Source organism: Myotis daubentonii, chromosome 1, assembly GCF_963259705.1.
Source record: "Myotis daubentonii chromosome 1, mMyoDau2.1, whole genome shotgun sequence".
Lineage (NCBI taxonomy): Eukaryota > Metazoa > Chordata > Mammalia > Chiroptera > Vespertilionidae > Myotis > Myotis daubentonii.
Genome location: NC_081840.1, coordinates 132,786,768 through 132,804,424, shown reverse-complemented (window position 1 = coordinate 132,804,424; position 17,657 = coordinate 132,786,768). Strand labels below are relative to the sequence as shown.

At 40.5% G+C, this 17,657-nt stretch overlaps 1 protein-coding gene across 1 annotated transcript in view; it reads left to right on the top strand.

Annotated features, from left to right (window-relative positions):
• The window catches only part of ST8SIA6 (ST8 alpha-N-acetyl-neuraminide alpha-2,8-sialyltransferase 6), a 151,209-nt gene that overhangs the window by 88,875 nt on the left and 44,677 nt on the right, over positions 1-17,657 (top strand). The window contains exon 4 of the mRNA XM_059660339.1: positions 16,827-16,913. Within this exon, the coding sequence (XP_059516322.1) occupies positions 16,827-16,913 (87 nt within the window). The remainder of the gene's footprint in view (positions 1-16,826; positions 16,914-17,657) is intronic.

The window sequence follows — 17,657 nt, the reverse complement described above, 5'->3', positions numbered from 1 at the left end:
CTAGAGAGCAAAGCCACCTCGCCTGGGCTCTCTCCCATTGCTTCTTCTGTCCTAAGCCTTTCATGTTTTGGTGTCCCCAGCTTTAATAAACATGCTCTAAAAATATAAATAAGTAAATACAACAAAAAATGTTAACAGAAATAAAGAGATGCTATTATCATAAAAGTGTACACGCTTTCTTTTTGAGATGATAAATATGTTCCAAAATTGACTGTAGTAGTGGTTGTACACACCTGTGAATACTCTAAAAATCACTGATGTGTACACTTTAAATGGGTGAATTGTATGGTATATGAATTGTACCTCAATAAAGATGTTAAAATTTAATGTTCCTACAGATTAATTGGGGATTTTATTTTAACACAGATTTTTGATTCTGTGGGTCTGGGACAGGGCCTGAGATGCTGCATTGCTAACAATCTTACCATATGATTCTAATACTGCTTGTCTGAGGGAGTGGATTCATGAATGACTAGTGGATGACTTTGAGCCACTTTAACCATCTTGTTTTTCCTTGAACATACCATGCCTGACTCTATCTCAGACCTTTGTACTTGTCATTCCCTTTGCCGAGAATATTCTTCCCATTCCCATGCCCTGATAAAACTTACTTGACCACTTTGGTCAAGTCCTTGCCTAACTTTTAACTCCATGTGGGGTCTTCCCTAACTACCCTACCTAAATGGCAACTCTATTTCACATATTTGCTTTTATTTTTTTCCTGCTTTTTCTTGGCAGTAATGACATTGTACGTCATTATGTACATTGGTGTATTAGTTTGCGAGGGTTGCATAACATATTAAAACAGACCAGATGGTTTCAACAACAAAAATTATTTTTTTCACAGTTCTGGAGGCTAAAATAACAAGATCAAAGTGTTAGCAGGTTTTGTTTATTCTAAGGCCTCTCTCCTTGGCTTGTATATGGCCACCTTCTTACTGGTCCTCACATGTACTCTTTACATATGCCACACTCCTGGTGTCTCTCTGTATATACATATTTCTTTTTCTTATAATAACAACAGTCAGATTGACTTAGGGCCATCTTAATGGCCTCATTTTAACTTAATATCCTCTTCTAAGGCCCTATCTCCACATACAGCCACATTCTGAAGGCGCTCAGGTGTCTTCAGCATATGAATTTTAAAGAACACAATTCAACCCATACATTTTGTTATTGTGGATCATTCTCTGATACAATACAAATTTTATGAGAACATGGAGTGTTTTTAAAAATTTATTTTCTTTATTATTGTAAAATTGGTCACTAGCACAGTACCTCACACATAGCAGATGCCCAATAAGTATTTATTGAGTATACACATGAAAACAAAAGGATAAGTACTGAAGAGCTATATAGTAGATATAGGGTGGTGCAAAGGACACAGAAGGGGGACAGAACAACTCTGCTTATGTGAGTCAGAATAATTTAAAGGGCAAATAGTTAATAGCCACTAATATATGGCTTAGAAATCTTACCAGATACACTCTCTATGCACTCACCCTATAACATATTACTCTTCAAGAAATGGAGAAACCCTAAATTTATTGGTTCTTTAAGATTTCTTCCAATATATAAGATCCTATTTCTAAAAGTTGACAATATTAGAATACTAAATTGTTAGTATTTTCATCTCTGGATATCCTCTTATTTCTGAAGATTTCTATTAACTTGAAAAGTGGGTCATCACTTTTCATCTTCAGAACTCTTATGGTGATTGTGTTGGAGAGGAAATATGAAAATCTTAACTGGCAGCTTCATTCTTTGTTTATTCATTCTTCTCTCCTGGTGATTTATTTGCATGTTGTTGATACTTGCAAAGGAGATACTTAAAATCATATATTTTGCTCTGAAGTACTGCTTGATTTTGGCATTATATAAAACTAGTCCAGTGAAGTAAATTCGGTTACCCCAAGTCATTCTGATAATATAAATCATGAATAGATTTCCATTTGTGGTATATATTCCTTTTTAACCTTTCAGATCTACTCACTACCCTTTTTGCTCTAGCTGCGTGCTGTAGGAGGCTGATTTCCTTGGGCTACATTAGTTGGACTCTTCTAACCTTTAGCTTCTGGTTAGGGTCAGCCTATGTCAGGAACATAGGAACTAGGAAGAGGAAAAGTTTAGGGTATTTATTCTCCTGGATTCCTCTCTGTGGGCTTGCTTTGGGAATGACTGCATCCTCTATTGAAGGCCATCACTCCTGTCCAGAGGCCTTGTTCTACACAGACAGCTACAGCTTTTTCTGGGTAGCCTATAGACTTAGGGTGGTAACAGCTTTCCTACTCCTTCCCTGTTGCTAGCCATAGAGTGCTTCACCAATCTGTATAACTTTTCCTTTATTCTATCTCACTCCTTTGTAAATACATTTCCCATTCTCTCTTGGTCTATGGTTAGTCTCTGCTTACAGTATTGCATATTTTATTAAACATACCCTATATAATAAAAGCCTAATATGCTAAGTGTCTGGTTGTCCAGTTGGGCATTCAACCAATCAAAGTGTAATATGCTAATGATATGCTAAGGCCACTCAATCACATGCTATGACGTGCACTGGCCACCAGGGGGCAGATGCTCTGACTAGTAGGTTAGTTTGCTGCTGGGGTCCGGCTGATCGGGACTAAGTGAGACTGAACAAGACTGAGTGAGATGAGTGAGACGGGCCAGATGGGCCAGACATGCCCTGGAGCCCTCCTGCGTCCCTCCCTGGCCCCGATCATGCACTGGTGGAGTCCCTCAGCCTGGCCTATGCCCTCTCACAATCCAGGCTGAGGGACCTCCCCACCCCATGCAGAATTTCGTGCACTGGGCCTCTAATAATTAATATAAAAATCCCAAAAGTTAATTGTGTAGGACAAAGTGTTCTTTTTTATAAAAAAGCATTATCTGATTTTTTAAAAAATATGACAATTTAGAGATTTCATTGGGGCTCTGAAGAAAAACATTGGCATCCGTAGGAGTTAATTTCTGCAGCACTTTGGGACTATTTAACTTGTCAAAGGGACACTAAAAGGTATGGAATGAATAAAAGTTTGAGATTCCTTTCTCCTATGGCAATTGGCAATAACACAGCATTTTAATTAGAGTTACCATATCACGCAGAGTTGAAAACAATATGAATTGAATTATTCTACCTTTAGTAGATGAAATGTCAGTATGGCAACACTATTCATAGTTCAGTCAGTCTACCCAATGCATATTTCTCTTTGTTAGCCATTATACACTCATCAACCATTTATTTAAGAAGTATTGCCCAATGGAAATAATTGGCTATATTGTTTGAAAATTTTATAGCACTATATTGATTTGAAGACTTTCTTTTCATGCAGACCTAAGCTCTTCAGGGGTTTTGTAGAAACTAGCTACAAAAGACTGTTTGATCTACATAGAACATCACTTAGAAATCTACTTACTTAATATTATTGGGGTATCTGCACCCATTTCAATAGACAAAAAAGGTTGGTTTTTACCATGAAGAGATGTTATGAAAACTAAATCAGTATGTCAGATACTTAAAAGGGACTAATAAATTAATATCCTAAAGATAACTTCTAGGCATTAATAAGAACCCAATAAATACTTAGTAATTAAATGAATTAACCATATATTATAGTTTTTTTAAAAAAAACCTATATACATCTTTTTTCTTCTTTTTTTATCTTTAATTTCTTTATTGGTTAAGGTATTACAAATGTGTCTTAATTGATAGTCAGCGCTTGTGAGTCTTCATCTCCAAAGAGAAGTTTCTAGAAAAATATTTTAAATTTTAATATATTTACTTAGTATCATTTAGTATGTTATTTATAATTTGTATCTCACTTTGAGTATTATTAATAATGATTTAAATATACATTATTTATTCTTTTGGAAATAACTTGCTGCATTATTTAGTATGATTTATTGTATGTCTTGGGACCAGAAAATGTTTGTGATGGGATTAATTTTCTGTTTCATTATGAAAATAGATGAATTGCATCATGATATATTGGCAAGAGGGCTGGACTGTGACTCAAAAGACATGAATTTAATTCTCAACTCATCCACTTATAATACAATATTGAGAATCTGTTTGTCTTCTCAGAACTTTTAGTTTTGTCATCCATGAAAACAGGGCTATTCTCATAGGAATAGCTGTCCCTCAATATTGTGGGGTGGGGGGCTATCCTTTGTAATAAAAAACTAGCTGTAAATGTAAATTTTCAGAAAGTATGATGTGATTTTTAGAGCATTTTACTTAACAGGAAACTTCTATAAGATGCATTTATCCCACAAATTAGTCCACACTTGTAGCACATCTATGATTTCTCCTCCTCAGATGATTTTCCACTCCAGCAATGCTCCCTTGTTACAAATCAAGATGGTACTGTAGCAATTTCAATTTTCCAAAATAACTGGTTGATGATATATATATATATATATATATATATATATATATATATATATATATATATATATTTAGTAAAAAAGAGCAAGCATATAGGAAAAACCTCCCTTTGCTATTTCTTCTTCTTCAACCTTTCCTTTATTATGTCAGGGGATAATGCTTAATTTCTAAACTGGACATCACAAAGATTCTTTGAACACAGCAACCTCAGAAAGTTAATAGCTTGAGTACTGTTTTCTGATGGTAGAATGGCCAGGAATAACTCTTCTTTTGTAATAGGTAGGCCTCCTCTAATGTACTGGTTTAGTTTTAAATATTAATGGCTGTAAAGTCATAAACCCCTTTATGCAGCAAACTTATTAGTAAAATTAGATATACTATGGTTGATATCTTTCAATATTAAGTAAAATTGGAGTCCACTGTAATTTATAGGAGGATATATATCACTAAAACAAAATGTTTTAAAGACTATTCATATTTTACAATGCACCAAGGCACCTTTATTTCAGCTGGTAATGGATGGTAATTTGAATGTTCTAGAATAAGCTTGATAGAAAGGTAAGAATGATTTCAAAATGACACAAAATGCTTTTCAGGGAAGCCAAAGTAAAAGTATAATATACTTAAGAGCATTTGCTCAAAATCTCAGTGGAAATAAAGTCACCTTTACTTTCTTGAGATAGTTCCTCTTTGAAGTTAGTATGATAGTTTGGTAAAGTGTGGCTTAGGGCCAAACTGGGTCAGTGTCACTTGATAAGTCTCACCTGACCTTCTCGGCAGGCCTCCATAAGGCTCAAACTGGGGGAAGAGTGAAAAATTTCGAGCCAGGCCAACAGGTTGCCCAATTGTAGTGAAATGTAGGAACAGCACCACCCTGGTTCAAGCTTAACAACTATCTTGGGTAGGAGGGAGCCTTAATTTGTCACATTTGCTGATTCTTTTTTAAAAAATCTTTATTGTTGAGATTATTACAGATGTCCCTCTTGTTTCCCCCCATAGCTTCCCACCACCTGGTCCCCACCCCACCCCAGGCCCTTGCCACCCTATTGACTGTGTCCATAGGTACTGCATACATGGATATAAGATCTTTGTCTAATCTCTTCCCGCACCCCCCTACACACACCCCTTCTTCTGAGAATCATCAGTCTGTTCCATTTCCATGCCCCTGATTCTATTCCATTCATCAGCTTATTCTGTTCATCGGATTTTTTTATTCATTTGACTTTTAGATTCATTTGTTGATACATATGTATTTGTTGTCACTTTGTTGTTCATAATTTTTTATCTTTACCTTTTTATTCTTCTTCCTCTTCTTAAAGAATACCCTTCAGCATTTCATATACTACTGGTTTGTTGGTGATGAACTCCTTTAGCTTTTTCTTGTCTGTGAAGCTCTTTATCTGACCTTCAATTCTAAATGATAGCCTTGCTGGGTAGAGTATTCTTGGTTGTAGGTTCTTGCTATTCATCACTTTGAGTATTTCTTGCCAATCCTTTCTGGCCTGCACAGTTTCTGTTGAGAAATCAGCTGACAGTCATATGCGTACCCCCTTGTAGGTAACTGTTTTTTTCTTGCTGCTTTTAAGATTCTCTCTTTGTCTTTTGCTCTTGGCATTTAAATTATGATATGTCTTGGTGTAGTCCTCTTTGGATTCCTTTTGTTTGGTGTTCTTTGCGCTTCCTGGACTTGTAAGTGTATTTCTTTCACAAGGTAGGGGAAGTTTTCCATCATTATTTCTTCAATTAGGTTTTCAATATCTTTTTCTCTCTCTTCTTTGGCACCCCCGTAATTCGGATGTTGGTATGCTTGAAGTTGTCTCAGAGGCTCCTTATACTATCTTCATATTTTTGGATTCTTTTTCTTTTTGCTCTTCTGGTTGGGTGTTTTTTGCTTCCTCATATTTCACATCATTAACTTGATTTTTGGGGTCCTCTAGTCTACTGTTGAATCCCTGTATATTATTCTTTCAGTCAGTGCATGCTTAATTTCTGACTGATCCTTTTTCATTCTTTGGCATTCTCACTAAGTTCCTTGGAGGTTTCTAGAAGGTTCTTGAGTAACCTTATAACTGTGGTTTTGAACTCTATATCCAGTAGCTTGCTTCCTTCCATTTCTTTCATTTGTGACATGTTTCTTTGTGTATGCATTTTGGCTGCTTCCCTGTGTTTGTTTCTATGTATTGGGTAGCTGCTAAGTCTCCTTGAGTTGATGAAGTGACCTTGTGTAGTAGTTGTCTTATAGGGCCCAGTGGCTTAGCCTCCCCAATCACCTGAGGCGGACACTCTTGGTGCACCGCCCTTTGTGGGCTGTGTGCACAGTCTTGTTGTAGTTGAGCCTTGATTGCTGTTGGCATCACTGGGAGGAATTGACCTCCAGGGCAATTGGCTGTGGGGACCAGCTGCAACTACAGTGGGAGAGCTGCTATGCAAGAGACACCTTATGGGGCAGGACTTGCTTCAGTGGGGCTTTAGTGCTCACTGAGTCTGCCCCTTGAGTGTGTCACTTATGGATGTGAAGAGTTGTAATCTGGTATGGTTTCACACTTACCACTGGGTACTCTGGCTCTTGGATCTCCAAGGAGGAGCAAAGTCAGCCACTGCCTGGGGCCACCCAGCAGGAGCTACGGAGAAATCTGCAGATTCCTCCTCCTTGTATCAGGTTTGGAAGTGCCCAGATGAGGCCCAGCTGTGAAGCAAGGCAGGCTGGTGCTGGTGCTGGTCTTGGGCCTTTTATTGATAGCTTTGGGGCTCCCTGACCCAGCTGCAGATTGTTTGACAGGTTTTAGGCTGAGAAAGGACAGGCCGTTCATATGCAAGAGCCATTGCTCACAGCAATGTAAATTGGGTAGGGCGGTGGTCTCAGGGAATCTCCAGGGCAGAGAGAACAGAAACGTCTGCCAGTCAACATTGCACAGGGGAAGTCCCAGAATGGGAACAAGGACCACTAAGAGCACCTTTGTCTGGAAGAAAGCTGCCCCCGCATTCCTGCCCTGATACAGTCCAGTTTCTCCCTGTATCTGTCTGTGTCCCCCAGAGCCTCACCCCGCACTGGAGTGGCACTGGAGCTCAGAGCAAGCAGGAACTTGTAAATTCAGTTCACAGTGCTGGCCTTTTAAGAGGAGCAGCTGGGTCTCTAGCATCCTGTGTGTCACTGAGCCCCAACCCACACTTGTTTTTATAGTCCACAGTTCTTACTGCATATAGAGACTTCTTTCCCCAGCTCTGGAACCCTGGGCTGGGGATCTGGTGTGGGGCTGGGACACCTTGCTCCTCTAGGTGGCCTCCGCAGAGGTGATCTCCCTCCTGATTAAAAAGTTGGTACACCCAGGTGCTGGACCAGCCCATTCCGCTCCTCTGCACCTCCTACCAGTCTCATTGTGCTTTCTTCTTTACCTCTCTACTTGTAGTACTTCCACTCAGCCAGTTTTTCTGCAGTTCTGGATGATAGTTGTTATGTATTTTAGTTGTAATTTTGATGTGGTTGTGGGAGGCAGCAAGGTACAGGCGTTTACCTATGCGGCCATCTTGGTTCCTCTCCTGCTGATTCTTGTAGGATAAATACTTCTACCTTGGCCAGTTTCAAGCTACCAATGTTTTAACAACCTGTTCACAACACTCCTGAAAACTTACCAGTCAGTTCTCACAATCTATGAGCTAGCTTGAGCACAATAATGGGAAACAAAGTATGGAAGGAGGGAAGAGACGATCCCATACCCATCCTGTGCCAATCAAGAGGGTTGAGAGAAGAGATCACTCTCAAGGCCAAGAGTTGGCCAAAACAACATGGGGAATTATTGTGTTGTTTTTTTTAAGTTGAAGAGGTTATATCTCTACTACCTCGCAATATAAACCCTTTCCTCCATTTCCTGTATGAAATCTCCAGCAAATTTGGCATTGATCACTACTGAGGAGATCTGAAATAGGAAAATTCAACATTTATTACTATTGAGGGAGCACTCAACATATGGGTTACTCATTAAGAAAGGGTAAAGTTTAACAGGTTACACACACATGCACACTCCTTATACTTTATGCTAAGAAATTGGGAAAGTAGGAAGGATGCATTGGGTTAATGGACTAGCTGAAGTGACTGACTAGCTACTGAGCTCTAGTTTGAGCCTTTTCAAGGGATACACTGAAGGAGGGAGGGCAAAGCTTTACTACAGCTGTGGATAGGAAGAGTGAATGAAAGTCAGCATTGGGGAAAGTTATTAAGTAGAATCCATAAGCCATGGAATAAGAAAATGTTGCTTTGAACTTGTTCAATGTAGTTTTTTACCTCAAATTTCATATTTATATTTAAATGTGTATTTCCTGTGTTAACAAGAACAATCAGCTGGTGATTGTGTTAGGCTAGAAATTAGAAATGCTTAGTATTTGAGGGTTCTGGAGGGAAATGCTTAGTCTAGAAGGGGAAGCCAACGTGTAAATACAAAATGAAATTCAATGTGAGAAAGGCTATTATAGAAGTACTAGAGGCTTCTATAGAGGGGGGGTGGGGGGTCCCTCAGCCCGGCCTGTGCCCTCTCACAGTCTGGGACCCCTTGGGAGATAACGACCTGCTGGCTTAGGCCTGCTCCCAGGTGGCAGAGGGCAGGCCCAATCCCTAGGTGCAGCCCCTGGTCGGGCTCAGAGCACGGCTGATTGGGGAGTTGGGGCACCCCCCCCCTGTCAAGCACAGAGCAGGGCAGATCAGGAAGTTGCGATGCCACCCTCAGTCACGCTCAGGGTAGGGCCGATTGGGGGGTTGGGGCACCGCCCCCTGTCACACTCAAGGCAGGGTCAATGGGGAGGTTGTGGCGCCACCCCCTGTCATGCACAGAGCAGGGCCAATCAGGGTGTTGGGGCGCTGCCCCTGTCATTTACAGAGCAGGGTCCATCAGGGGGATTGGGCTCCGTACCCTGTCACGCACAGAGCAGAGTTGGTCAGGGGGTTGGGGAGCTCCCCCCTGTCACTCACAGAGTAGGGCCGATCAGGGGAGTTGGGGCACCGCCCCCTGTCACACACAGAGCAGGGTGGATCAGGGGGTTGAGGCGCTGCACCCTGTCACACTCAGGGCAGGGCCCATGGGGAGGTTATGGCTCTACCCCGTCACACACAGAGCAGGGCCCATGGGGGGCAGTTGGGGTTCCGCCCTCTATCATCCACAGAGCAGGGCCGATCAGGAGGTAGGGGTGCCACCACTGTCACACGCAGGGCAGGGCCGATGGGGAGGTTATGGCTCTACCCTGTCACACACAGAGCAGGGCCCTTGGGTGGGGCGGCGGGGGTTGGGGCGCCGCACCCTGTCACAAACAGAGCAGGGCCGATCGGGAGGTTGGGGCGCCGCACCCTGTCACACACAGAGCCGCAGGGCGATCAGGGGGTTGGGGAGCTCCCCCCTATCAGGCACAGAGCAGGGATGATCAGGGGGTTGGGGCGCCTTCCCCTGTCACACACAGAGCCACAGGGCGATCAGGGGGTTTGGGCGCTGTCCCCTGTCACGCTGATCCTGGTGCCGGGAAGCCTCACTGCTCTGCTGATCCCAGTGCTGGGAGGCATATTACCCTTTTACTATATAGGATAGAGGCCTGGTGCACGGGTGGGTGCCGGCTTGTTTGCCCTGAAGGGTGTCCTGGATCAGGGTGGGGGTCCCCACTGGGGTGCCTGGCCAGTCTGGGTGAAGGGCTGAGGGCTTTTTTCAGGCTGGCGGGTGACTGAAGCACCCAACCACTCCTTTTTTTCTTTTTTTTTTTTTTTATTCTGGGCCAGCTTTAGCTCTGAGGCTTGGCTCCAGCTCCTAGGCCTCGGCTGCTGAAAGCAGGTATCTGGTTTGTTTGGGTTCTATAATCGAAACACTGTTTCAACTCCAGCTCTGAGATCCCAGCTGGCTGAAAGTAGGTTTTTGGGGTTTTGTTTAGCTTCTATATTTTTAACAATGTTTCAAACTGCAAGCTCAGAGGCCGGCAGCGGCAGGAATGTTGGAGTCCTCCGTCACTGAAGCAAGCAAGCCTCATGTTCGCTTCAAGCTGTCTGGCTGCCGGCCGCCATCTTGGCTGACAGTTAATTTGCATATCGCCCTGATTAGCCAATGGGAAGGGTAGCGGAGGTACAGCTAATTACCATGTTTCTCTTTTATTAGATAGGACTAGAGGCCCGATGCAGAAAAATTCATGCAAGTGTAGGCCTTCCTTCCCCTTGTTGCCGGCACCGGCTTCCCTCCAGCACCCAGGACCTGGGTTGGCTTCCCTCCAGCCCCAGCTTCATCAGGAAGGCCATCCAGAAGATGACTGGTCTAATTAGCATATTACCCTTTTAATATTATAGATTGGTCAAGGCACTGAAAGTACGTAGGAAGTAGCAGCTTATTAGCTTTCCAGGGAACTCTTTAAAAAGCATATTCATGAAAAAGGTGAAGGGATTAAGTACAAATTACCAGTTATTAAAATAGTCATGAGGATGTAAAATACAGCATAGGGAATAGTCAATAACATTGTAATAACTATGTAAAGTGTCAGATGGGGATTAGACTTATAGGGATGATCACTTTGCAAGGTATATAACTGTTTAATCACTATGTTGTACACCTGAAATTAATATAATATTATATGTCAACTGTAATTGCAAAATAATTTTTTAAAAGCATATTTATTTAAATATACTGTAGGTCCATGGAATTTTGAATTTTCGATATCTGATCCCCTAACAATGGCTGATGTACATTGCTTATTATCTTAGTTACTAGAAGCCCAGTGCACAAAATTTGTGCATGGACATGGGTTTCCCTCAGCCTAGCCTGGACCCTCTCCAATCTCAGACCCCTCAGGGGATGTCTGACTGCCTGTTTAGACTGCAGGTATTGGGCTTAAACTGGCAGTCAGACATCCCTCTTTCAATCCAGGACCGCTGGCTCTTAACTGCTCACCTGCCTGCCTGATTGACACCTAACTGCTCCCCAGCTAGCCTGATTGCCCCCAAATGCCCTCCCCTGCTGGCCTGATCGCCCCAAGGCTTTCATTAGTATAGATATGACCCTTCACAGAAAATTTCACTAACCCTGCTTTACAATAAGGACTTGACAATTGAATCATTAGGGCCAGACACCAAGATTCCCTTTCTTTGAATAGTGGAGGGAATAATTATCTTGTCTTTAAGTTGCCCTGAACATCAAATGAGATAATGACTTAGAAAAGTAAAAAAGCACCATATAAAGACAACTTTCTTTTTCATATACTGAAAAGACAATAAAGTGGTAAAATGAAAAACATTATTTTTATTCTCCCCCTTCTTTCCTTTACAGCCTTTATTTAAACTTTGAAATTTACAAAAATTTCACTCCTATTTTCATTTATTTACATTCAAAATTATTTTGTATTAACTTCAGGTTTTATATTAGTTACAGAATAGTGGTTAGACAATCATATACTTTACAAAGTGTTCCCTGATATTTCCAGTACCCACCGGGCTTCATACCATCATTACAACACTGTTGACGCTATTCCCTATTTAAGTGACAATACGTTTACAGGTTCCTTCCAATCTTTCTTTTGTGTTGCCCACCCTTCCTTTTCTTTCTCATGTCTTCCCTCATTTTCTTTATATAGTATCTCAATTGGCCCTCAAAGCTCAGTGAAGGCACTGGGACACGCTTAACACAATTTACAGAGCAGGAAACTGAGGCCAATTCCAGTTGGCTATGGAACTGGACTCACGCAGGGAGCCCTCACAGTCGGCTCTCCATCTTTCCTAAGGGACAGCCGCAGGGCAAACAGAACAAACCTCCCGTCAGGCTTCTGAGCCTTATTCTCAAGCACTTCTTCATCGTGGACACTCCACATTCTTTCCTCTCCCTTGCTTCCTGCCCCCATTCATTACTGCCCCCCCTTTCTGGGGAGCATGTGGTAGGCTTCACACTCACCATGCAGGCACATGCCGCCATGGGGCACAGTGTGGCGGGAACTGGGAGCAGGATGGGCACGCACTTGTTTTGGGGCCGTGGTGGGAGCAGGAGTCACCACCTCTCAAGTGCGCAGGCTGCTGGGGTGAGGCCCGGTTATCGCTGGGAGCTTCGCCAAACCACTGCAGTGGGGGGCCTGGCAGTGCGGCGCCCTCCACTGAGGTGGCACCACCCCTCAACCCCTGCTCAGGGCTGCGGATCCATGCTTCTACACCCGGGCATCCTTCCATGCCAGCAGTCATTGCCTCTTGTCTCCCGCTGGGCCGACCCGCATCTTGGGGCCACTGCAGAACCTCACTCTCCATGGGCAAGGCAGATCCCCACCTGCTGGCTCCCTGCCCCAGCCTGAGCCCCCTCCAGTACACCCCAACTCGGCGCCGCTCTGCGCCCCTTGGGCCGCCCACCTCCTGGCCGGCTGCTTCTCTGAAGCCACAGTGCTCTCCCAGGAGCCGCCCCTCAGGCAGGCCAAGAAGGACAAAGCCCAGAGGGAGTGAGTCTTGAACCCCCACATCCCATTCTCTGGATTTCCTTCTGCAGCTCCTCTCTGTTTCACGTCTTGAACGAGCACTGGGTTCGGGCACCCTGTGGCCCAGCCATATGGCCTCCGGACAGCCTGGTAGAGTCGGTCTCTGCAAACCTGTGTATCTGTGGCCAGAGGCCTGGCCTGGGTCTCAGGAGCCCCATGCCTGCTGGAGAGGGCTGTTGGAGGAGGACCAGAGCCCGTCCATCATTAGCTCCCCAACTCTAGAGGAGGCACCACAGGCTCACATCCCCCAGCTGCCACAGCCTGCCCACCTGAGCCTGCTGTGCTCGCAGCCTGGTAACTGGTCATTATGTTACAGAGTAATGGGCAATTAGCATATTCCTCTATTATTATATATGATATCATCAGGGAAAATATAACTTAAATGTACAGTGTATGCACCAACACTCCAATCTAATTTGAGCATATCCACTACCCAAAAGATGCTCTTTTCATCTATTCTCCCTACCACTGCATGCCAGCCTTTATATCCAGGTAACCCTGATATGCTCTCTGTCATTATACTAGTACTGATGACTTTTTGGTTTTCCATCTGTCTTTCATTCAGTTGATGTGGCACCCATTTTCCTTCCTTTAAAACAGTGGTTATCAACCTTCCTAATGCCGATACCCTTTAATACAGTTCCTCATGTTGTGGTGACTCCCAACCATAAAATTATTTTTGTTGCTACTTCATAACTGTGATTTTGCTACTGTTATGAATCGTAATGTAAATATCTGATATGCAGGATGTATTTTCATTGTTACAAATTGAACATAATTAAAGCATAGTGATTAATCACAAAAACAATATTTAAGTATATATGTGTTTTCCGATGGTCTTAGGTGACCCCTGTGAAAGGGTCGTTCGACCCCCAAAGGGGTCGCGACCCAAAGGTTGAGAACCACTGCTTTAAAAATCTTTCCCATTGCTTGTAAACAATTGGAAATTGTTTGCTGAGCAACGTTTAACCTTTCTGCAATTTGTTTTTGAGTTTGACACGCATCTTCATCCAATAATGCTTGTAATTGTTGATCTTCAAACTTTTTCGGTTGACCTGGACATTCTTTGTCTTTCACATCAAAATCATCACTTTTAAAGCATTTAAACCAGTGTTCACAAGTATCTTGAGATGGATAATGTTCACCATAAGCTTCCCAAAGTACACGATAACTTTCAGCAGCACTTTTCTTCAAAACAAAGTAATGAATTAAAACTCAAATGCTCTTTTTTTGGCACGAAATTCGACATTTTTAAGCGTAAAAATATCTATGTTAACACCTTCACAAAATTTGACATATGAAGGTTTGAAGCTTGTTGTCAATATAACAAAATAGCATACATATAAAATCGCATATATATCAACATATGTGTAACTCCATCTATTGAAAAAAATCCGCATTATCAACTGGTACACCTAGCACATTTCCCTAGTAACTAGTATTGTTGAGCATCTTTTCATGTGTTGATTTGCCATCCATCTATCATCTTTGATGGATAATATTCAAATCTTTTGCCCAATTTTTAATTGGGTTGTTTGTCTTACCATTGAGTTTTAAGAGTTCTTTGTATATACTGGACTCAAGTTCTTTATCAGGTATGTGTTGTGCAAATATTTTTTCTAATCCGTGACTTGCATTTTCATTTTCTTTACAGTGTTTTTTGAAAAGTAACCTTTAATTTTAATGACGTTTAATTTATAGATATCTTTCATAGTTTGTACATTTTGTGTAAAGATGTACAAAACCCACGATCATTAAGATTTTTTAAATGTTTTTTTCCAATTTAGTTCATACATTTAGCTTAATGGTACAATTTGGGTTCATATTGTAGATGAAGTGAGGTAAGAGTTGAGAATTTTAAAAATAGTTATCTAGCCAATCATTTTTGCAGCCTTTGTTGAAAAGATTATTCCTTTTCCATTGAATCACCTTGTTGAAAAGCTTTCTTTCTGTTTTTTCTAATTTTTCATTAATTTCTTTATCTGTCTTGACATACAATAAATAAGGCATTGCTCTGATTATTGTAACACTGTAGTAAGTTCTGAAATCAAATAGTATAACTCTTCCAAATTTATTGTTCATTTTTAAATTTTGTTGGCTGTTCCAGGTCTTTAAATTCCACGTGAATTTTAGGTCAGTTTTTCAGTTTTTACAAAAAGTACTGCTAGAATTTTTTTTTATTAAAATTGCACCAAACATATAAATCAATTGGGGGAAATTAAAATCTTAATATATCCTAAGTCTTTTTTAACCGATGGACATGGCATATTGCTATATATATTTAGGTCTTCTTTAATTGCTTTTAGCAATTTTTGTTCATTTAAGTGTATGGGTCCTGCACATCTTTGGTCAAATTCATTCTTAGGTATTTTATATTTTTTTATGTTACTATAAATTGAATTGTTTAAAATTTAATTTAGGTTGTTTGTTGCTAGTGTATTAAAATATAATTGATTCAATATGTTGATCTGGTATCCTGAAAAATTTTCTAAAGTATTAGTTCTAATAGCTTTTTTTGTGGATTTCTCAGGAGATCATGTTCTCTCTGAATAAAAACAGTTTAGTTCTTTCTTTTTAATCTGGATGGTGTTATTTCTTTTTCTTGCCTTATTGTATTAGCTAGATGTCCAGTGTAGTGTGTTACAGAGATGGTGAGAGTAGACATTCTTGACTTGATCCTGATCTTAGGGGGAAAGCATTCAGTATTTCACAATTATGTATGATCCTAGCTGAAGTGTTTTTTTTTTTTTTGTGGATGTCCTTGATCAAGTTGTATAAATTCACTTCTATACTGAGTTTGCTGAGAGTGTTTGTCATGGCTGAATGTTGAATTAGGTTAAATGCTTTTTATTTTCTTGTATTGAGAGTATTATTTTTTCATATTCAAGTTATCATTTTCTTCTTCAGTGAGCTCTGGCAGTTTTTATCCTTCAAGTGGTATTCTTTGGCATAAAGTTGTTATTATGCTTTTAAAGTCTGTAGAACTTTTAGTGCTGCAACCTCTCTCACTGGTCACATATTGGTCATTTGTTTATTCTCTCTTTTTACCTGATCAATGTGGCAAGAACTTTATCAATTTTATTGATTTTTCAGTGAATCGGCATTCAATCTTATTGACCTTTCCCCGATTTTTTCAATTTATGCTCTTACTCTATTTTATGGTAATATTCCTTGCTCAGAAATCTACTTTGTCTGATATGAATGTAGCCACTCCAGCTTCATTTTAATTAGTTCTACTGTGGTATATCTTTTCCTATCACTTTACTTTAAAAAAATGTTGTTGTTGTTTTTTAATATATTTTTATTGATTTCAGAGAGGAAGGGAGAGGAAGAGAGATAGAAACATCAATGATGAGAGGGAATTATTGATTGGTTGCCTCCTGCACGCCCCCTACTGGGGATAGAGCCTGCAACCTGGGCATATGCCCTTGACCGAAATCGAACCCGGGACCCTTGAGTCCACAGACAGACGCTCCATCCACTGAGCCAAACCAGCTAGGGCTCAATCTATTTTTTTAATATACTGTTCAGATTTAAAATTTAGGATGATTCTTTTGAAGACATTTTATCTATATATCCCAAGGTAAATCTATCAACTTAGACTCTGAAAAAAAATGATAAACTATATATTTATGATAAACACCTATAAAAATATATTTATTTTTCAATGAGTTGAAGCTAAGATGAAATGGCCATAAGATAGGAATGTGGATTGGTGTGCTGTCATTGTTTGTAATGCTAGATATGACTTATGTACAAATTACACATTCTTAAATCAGCGTAGTAATTCTTTGTGAATTGTATGTTCCTAGAAGTTTTTAAATGGGTATACATTTACTTATTTCTCCTTTATTTTAGAAAAGAATTAAAGGATTGAAATTAGTATATTTTAAAAGTGTCCTTTAGAACATGCATATTTTTGCTTAACAGTATGTGAGATCTTTATTTTCTAACTTCGTTAATATTTGATTCTTAGGTATTCAGAGGATGACTATCTTCAGATTATCACAAATATACAGAGCTGTCCATGGAAACGACAAGTAGAAGAATATAAGGATTTCAGGTAAAAGTTTTTTTCATAAATAATATGAGATTTGCTTTGTAGGGAAATAAGCAACATGTTGTTAAAAAGAAAAGTAGAAGGAGCCAAGTGATATTCAGGATGATTTCATTCCAAGACCCTCTCATGAGTCACATGGCACTCTATCCCCACCATTTACATAGACATTTGTAATTTTGCTACTGGAATTAATTATAAAATTCCCAAGTTTAAAGTGAAAGATTTTTAATGCTTTTTTTTTAGAGCACATTGCTTCTGTTTTTGTACCAATTGTATTTAATGTTTATTTATTTATTTTGGAAATAAAATGTAATAAGCATTAGGATTGTTTGGAAAACAGGAGGGAAAACTCATTCATAATTTCATCATTTTAGGACAAAAACTGTGTTATTTTCTGCATATTCTCTTACAATTTTTATTGTCTTCCTAATACTAGCACTATTCAGGAGTATGAGTTGCTCAAGGTAATAACCTGTGGAGGAGTCATCCACCTGACAATACCAGGTTGTCAGTTGATGATTACAGAGCTATCCTGTGCTTGGATAACTTGGAGCCCGCCCAGACAGAGATAAATCATGTTAAATACTATGCTGTGGCGTGTGCATGAACGCTTACCTGTCACCCATTCCCCCCAATATCTGCAGCTAGGCCATAGTCTCTGTGCTTGCTTGGCCTCCATTGCTCTGCTTCGCTTTGCCCTCATTCTGATTTTTTATTTGTATCAATACAGGTTTTGTCTGTGACAAG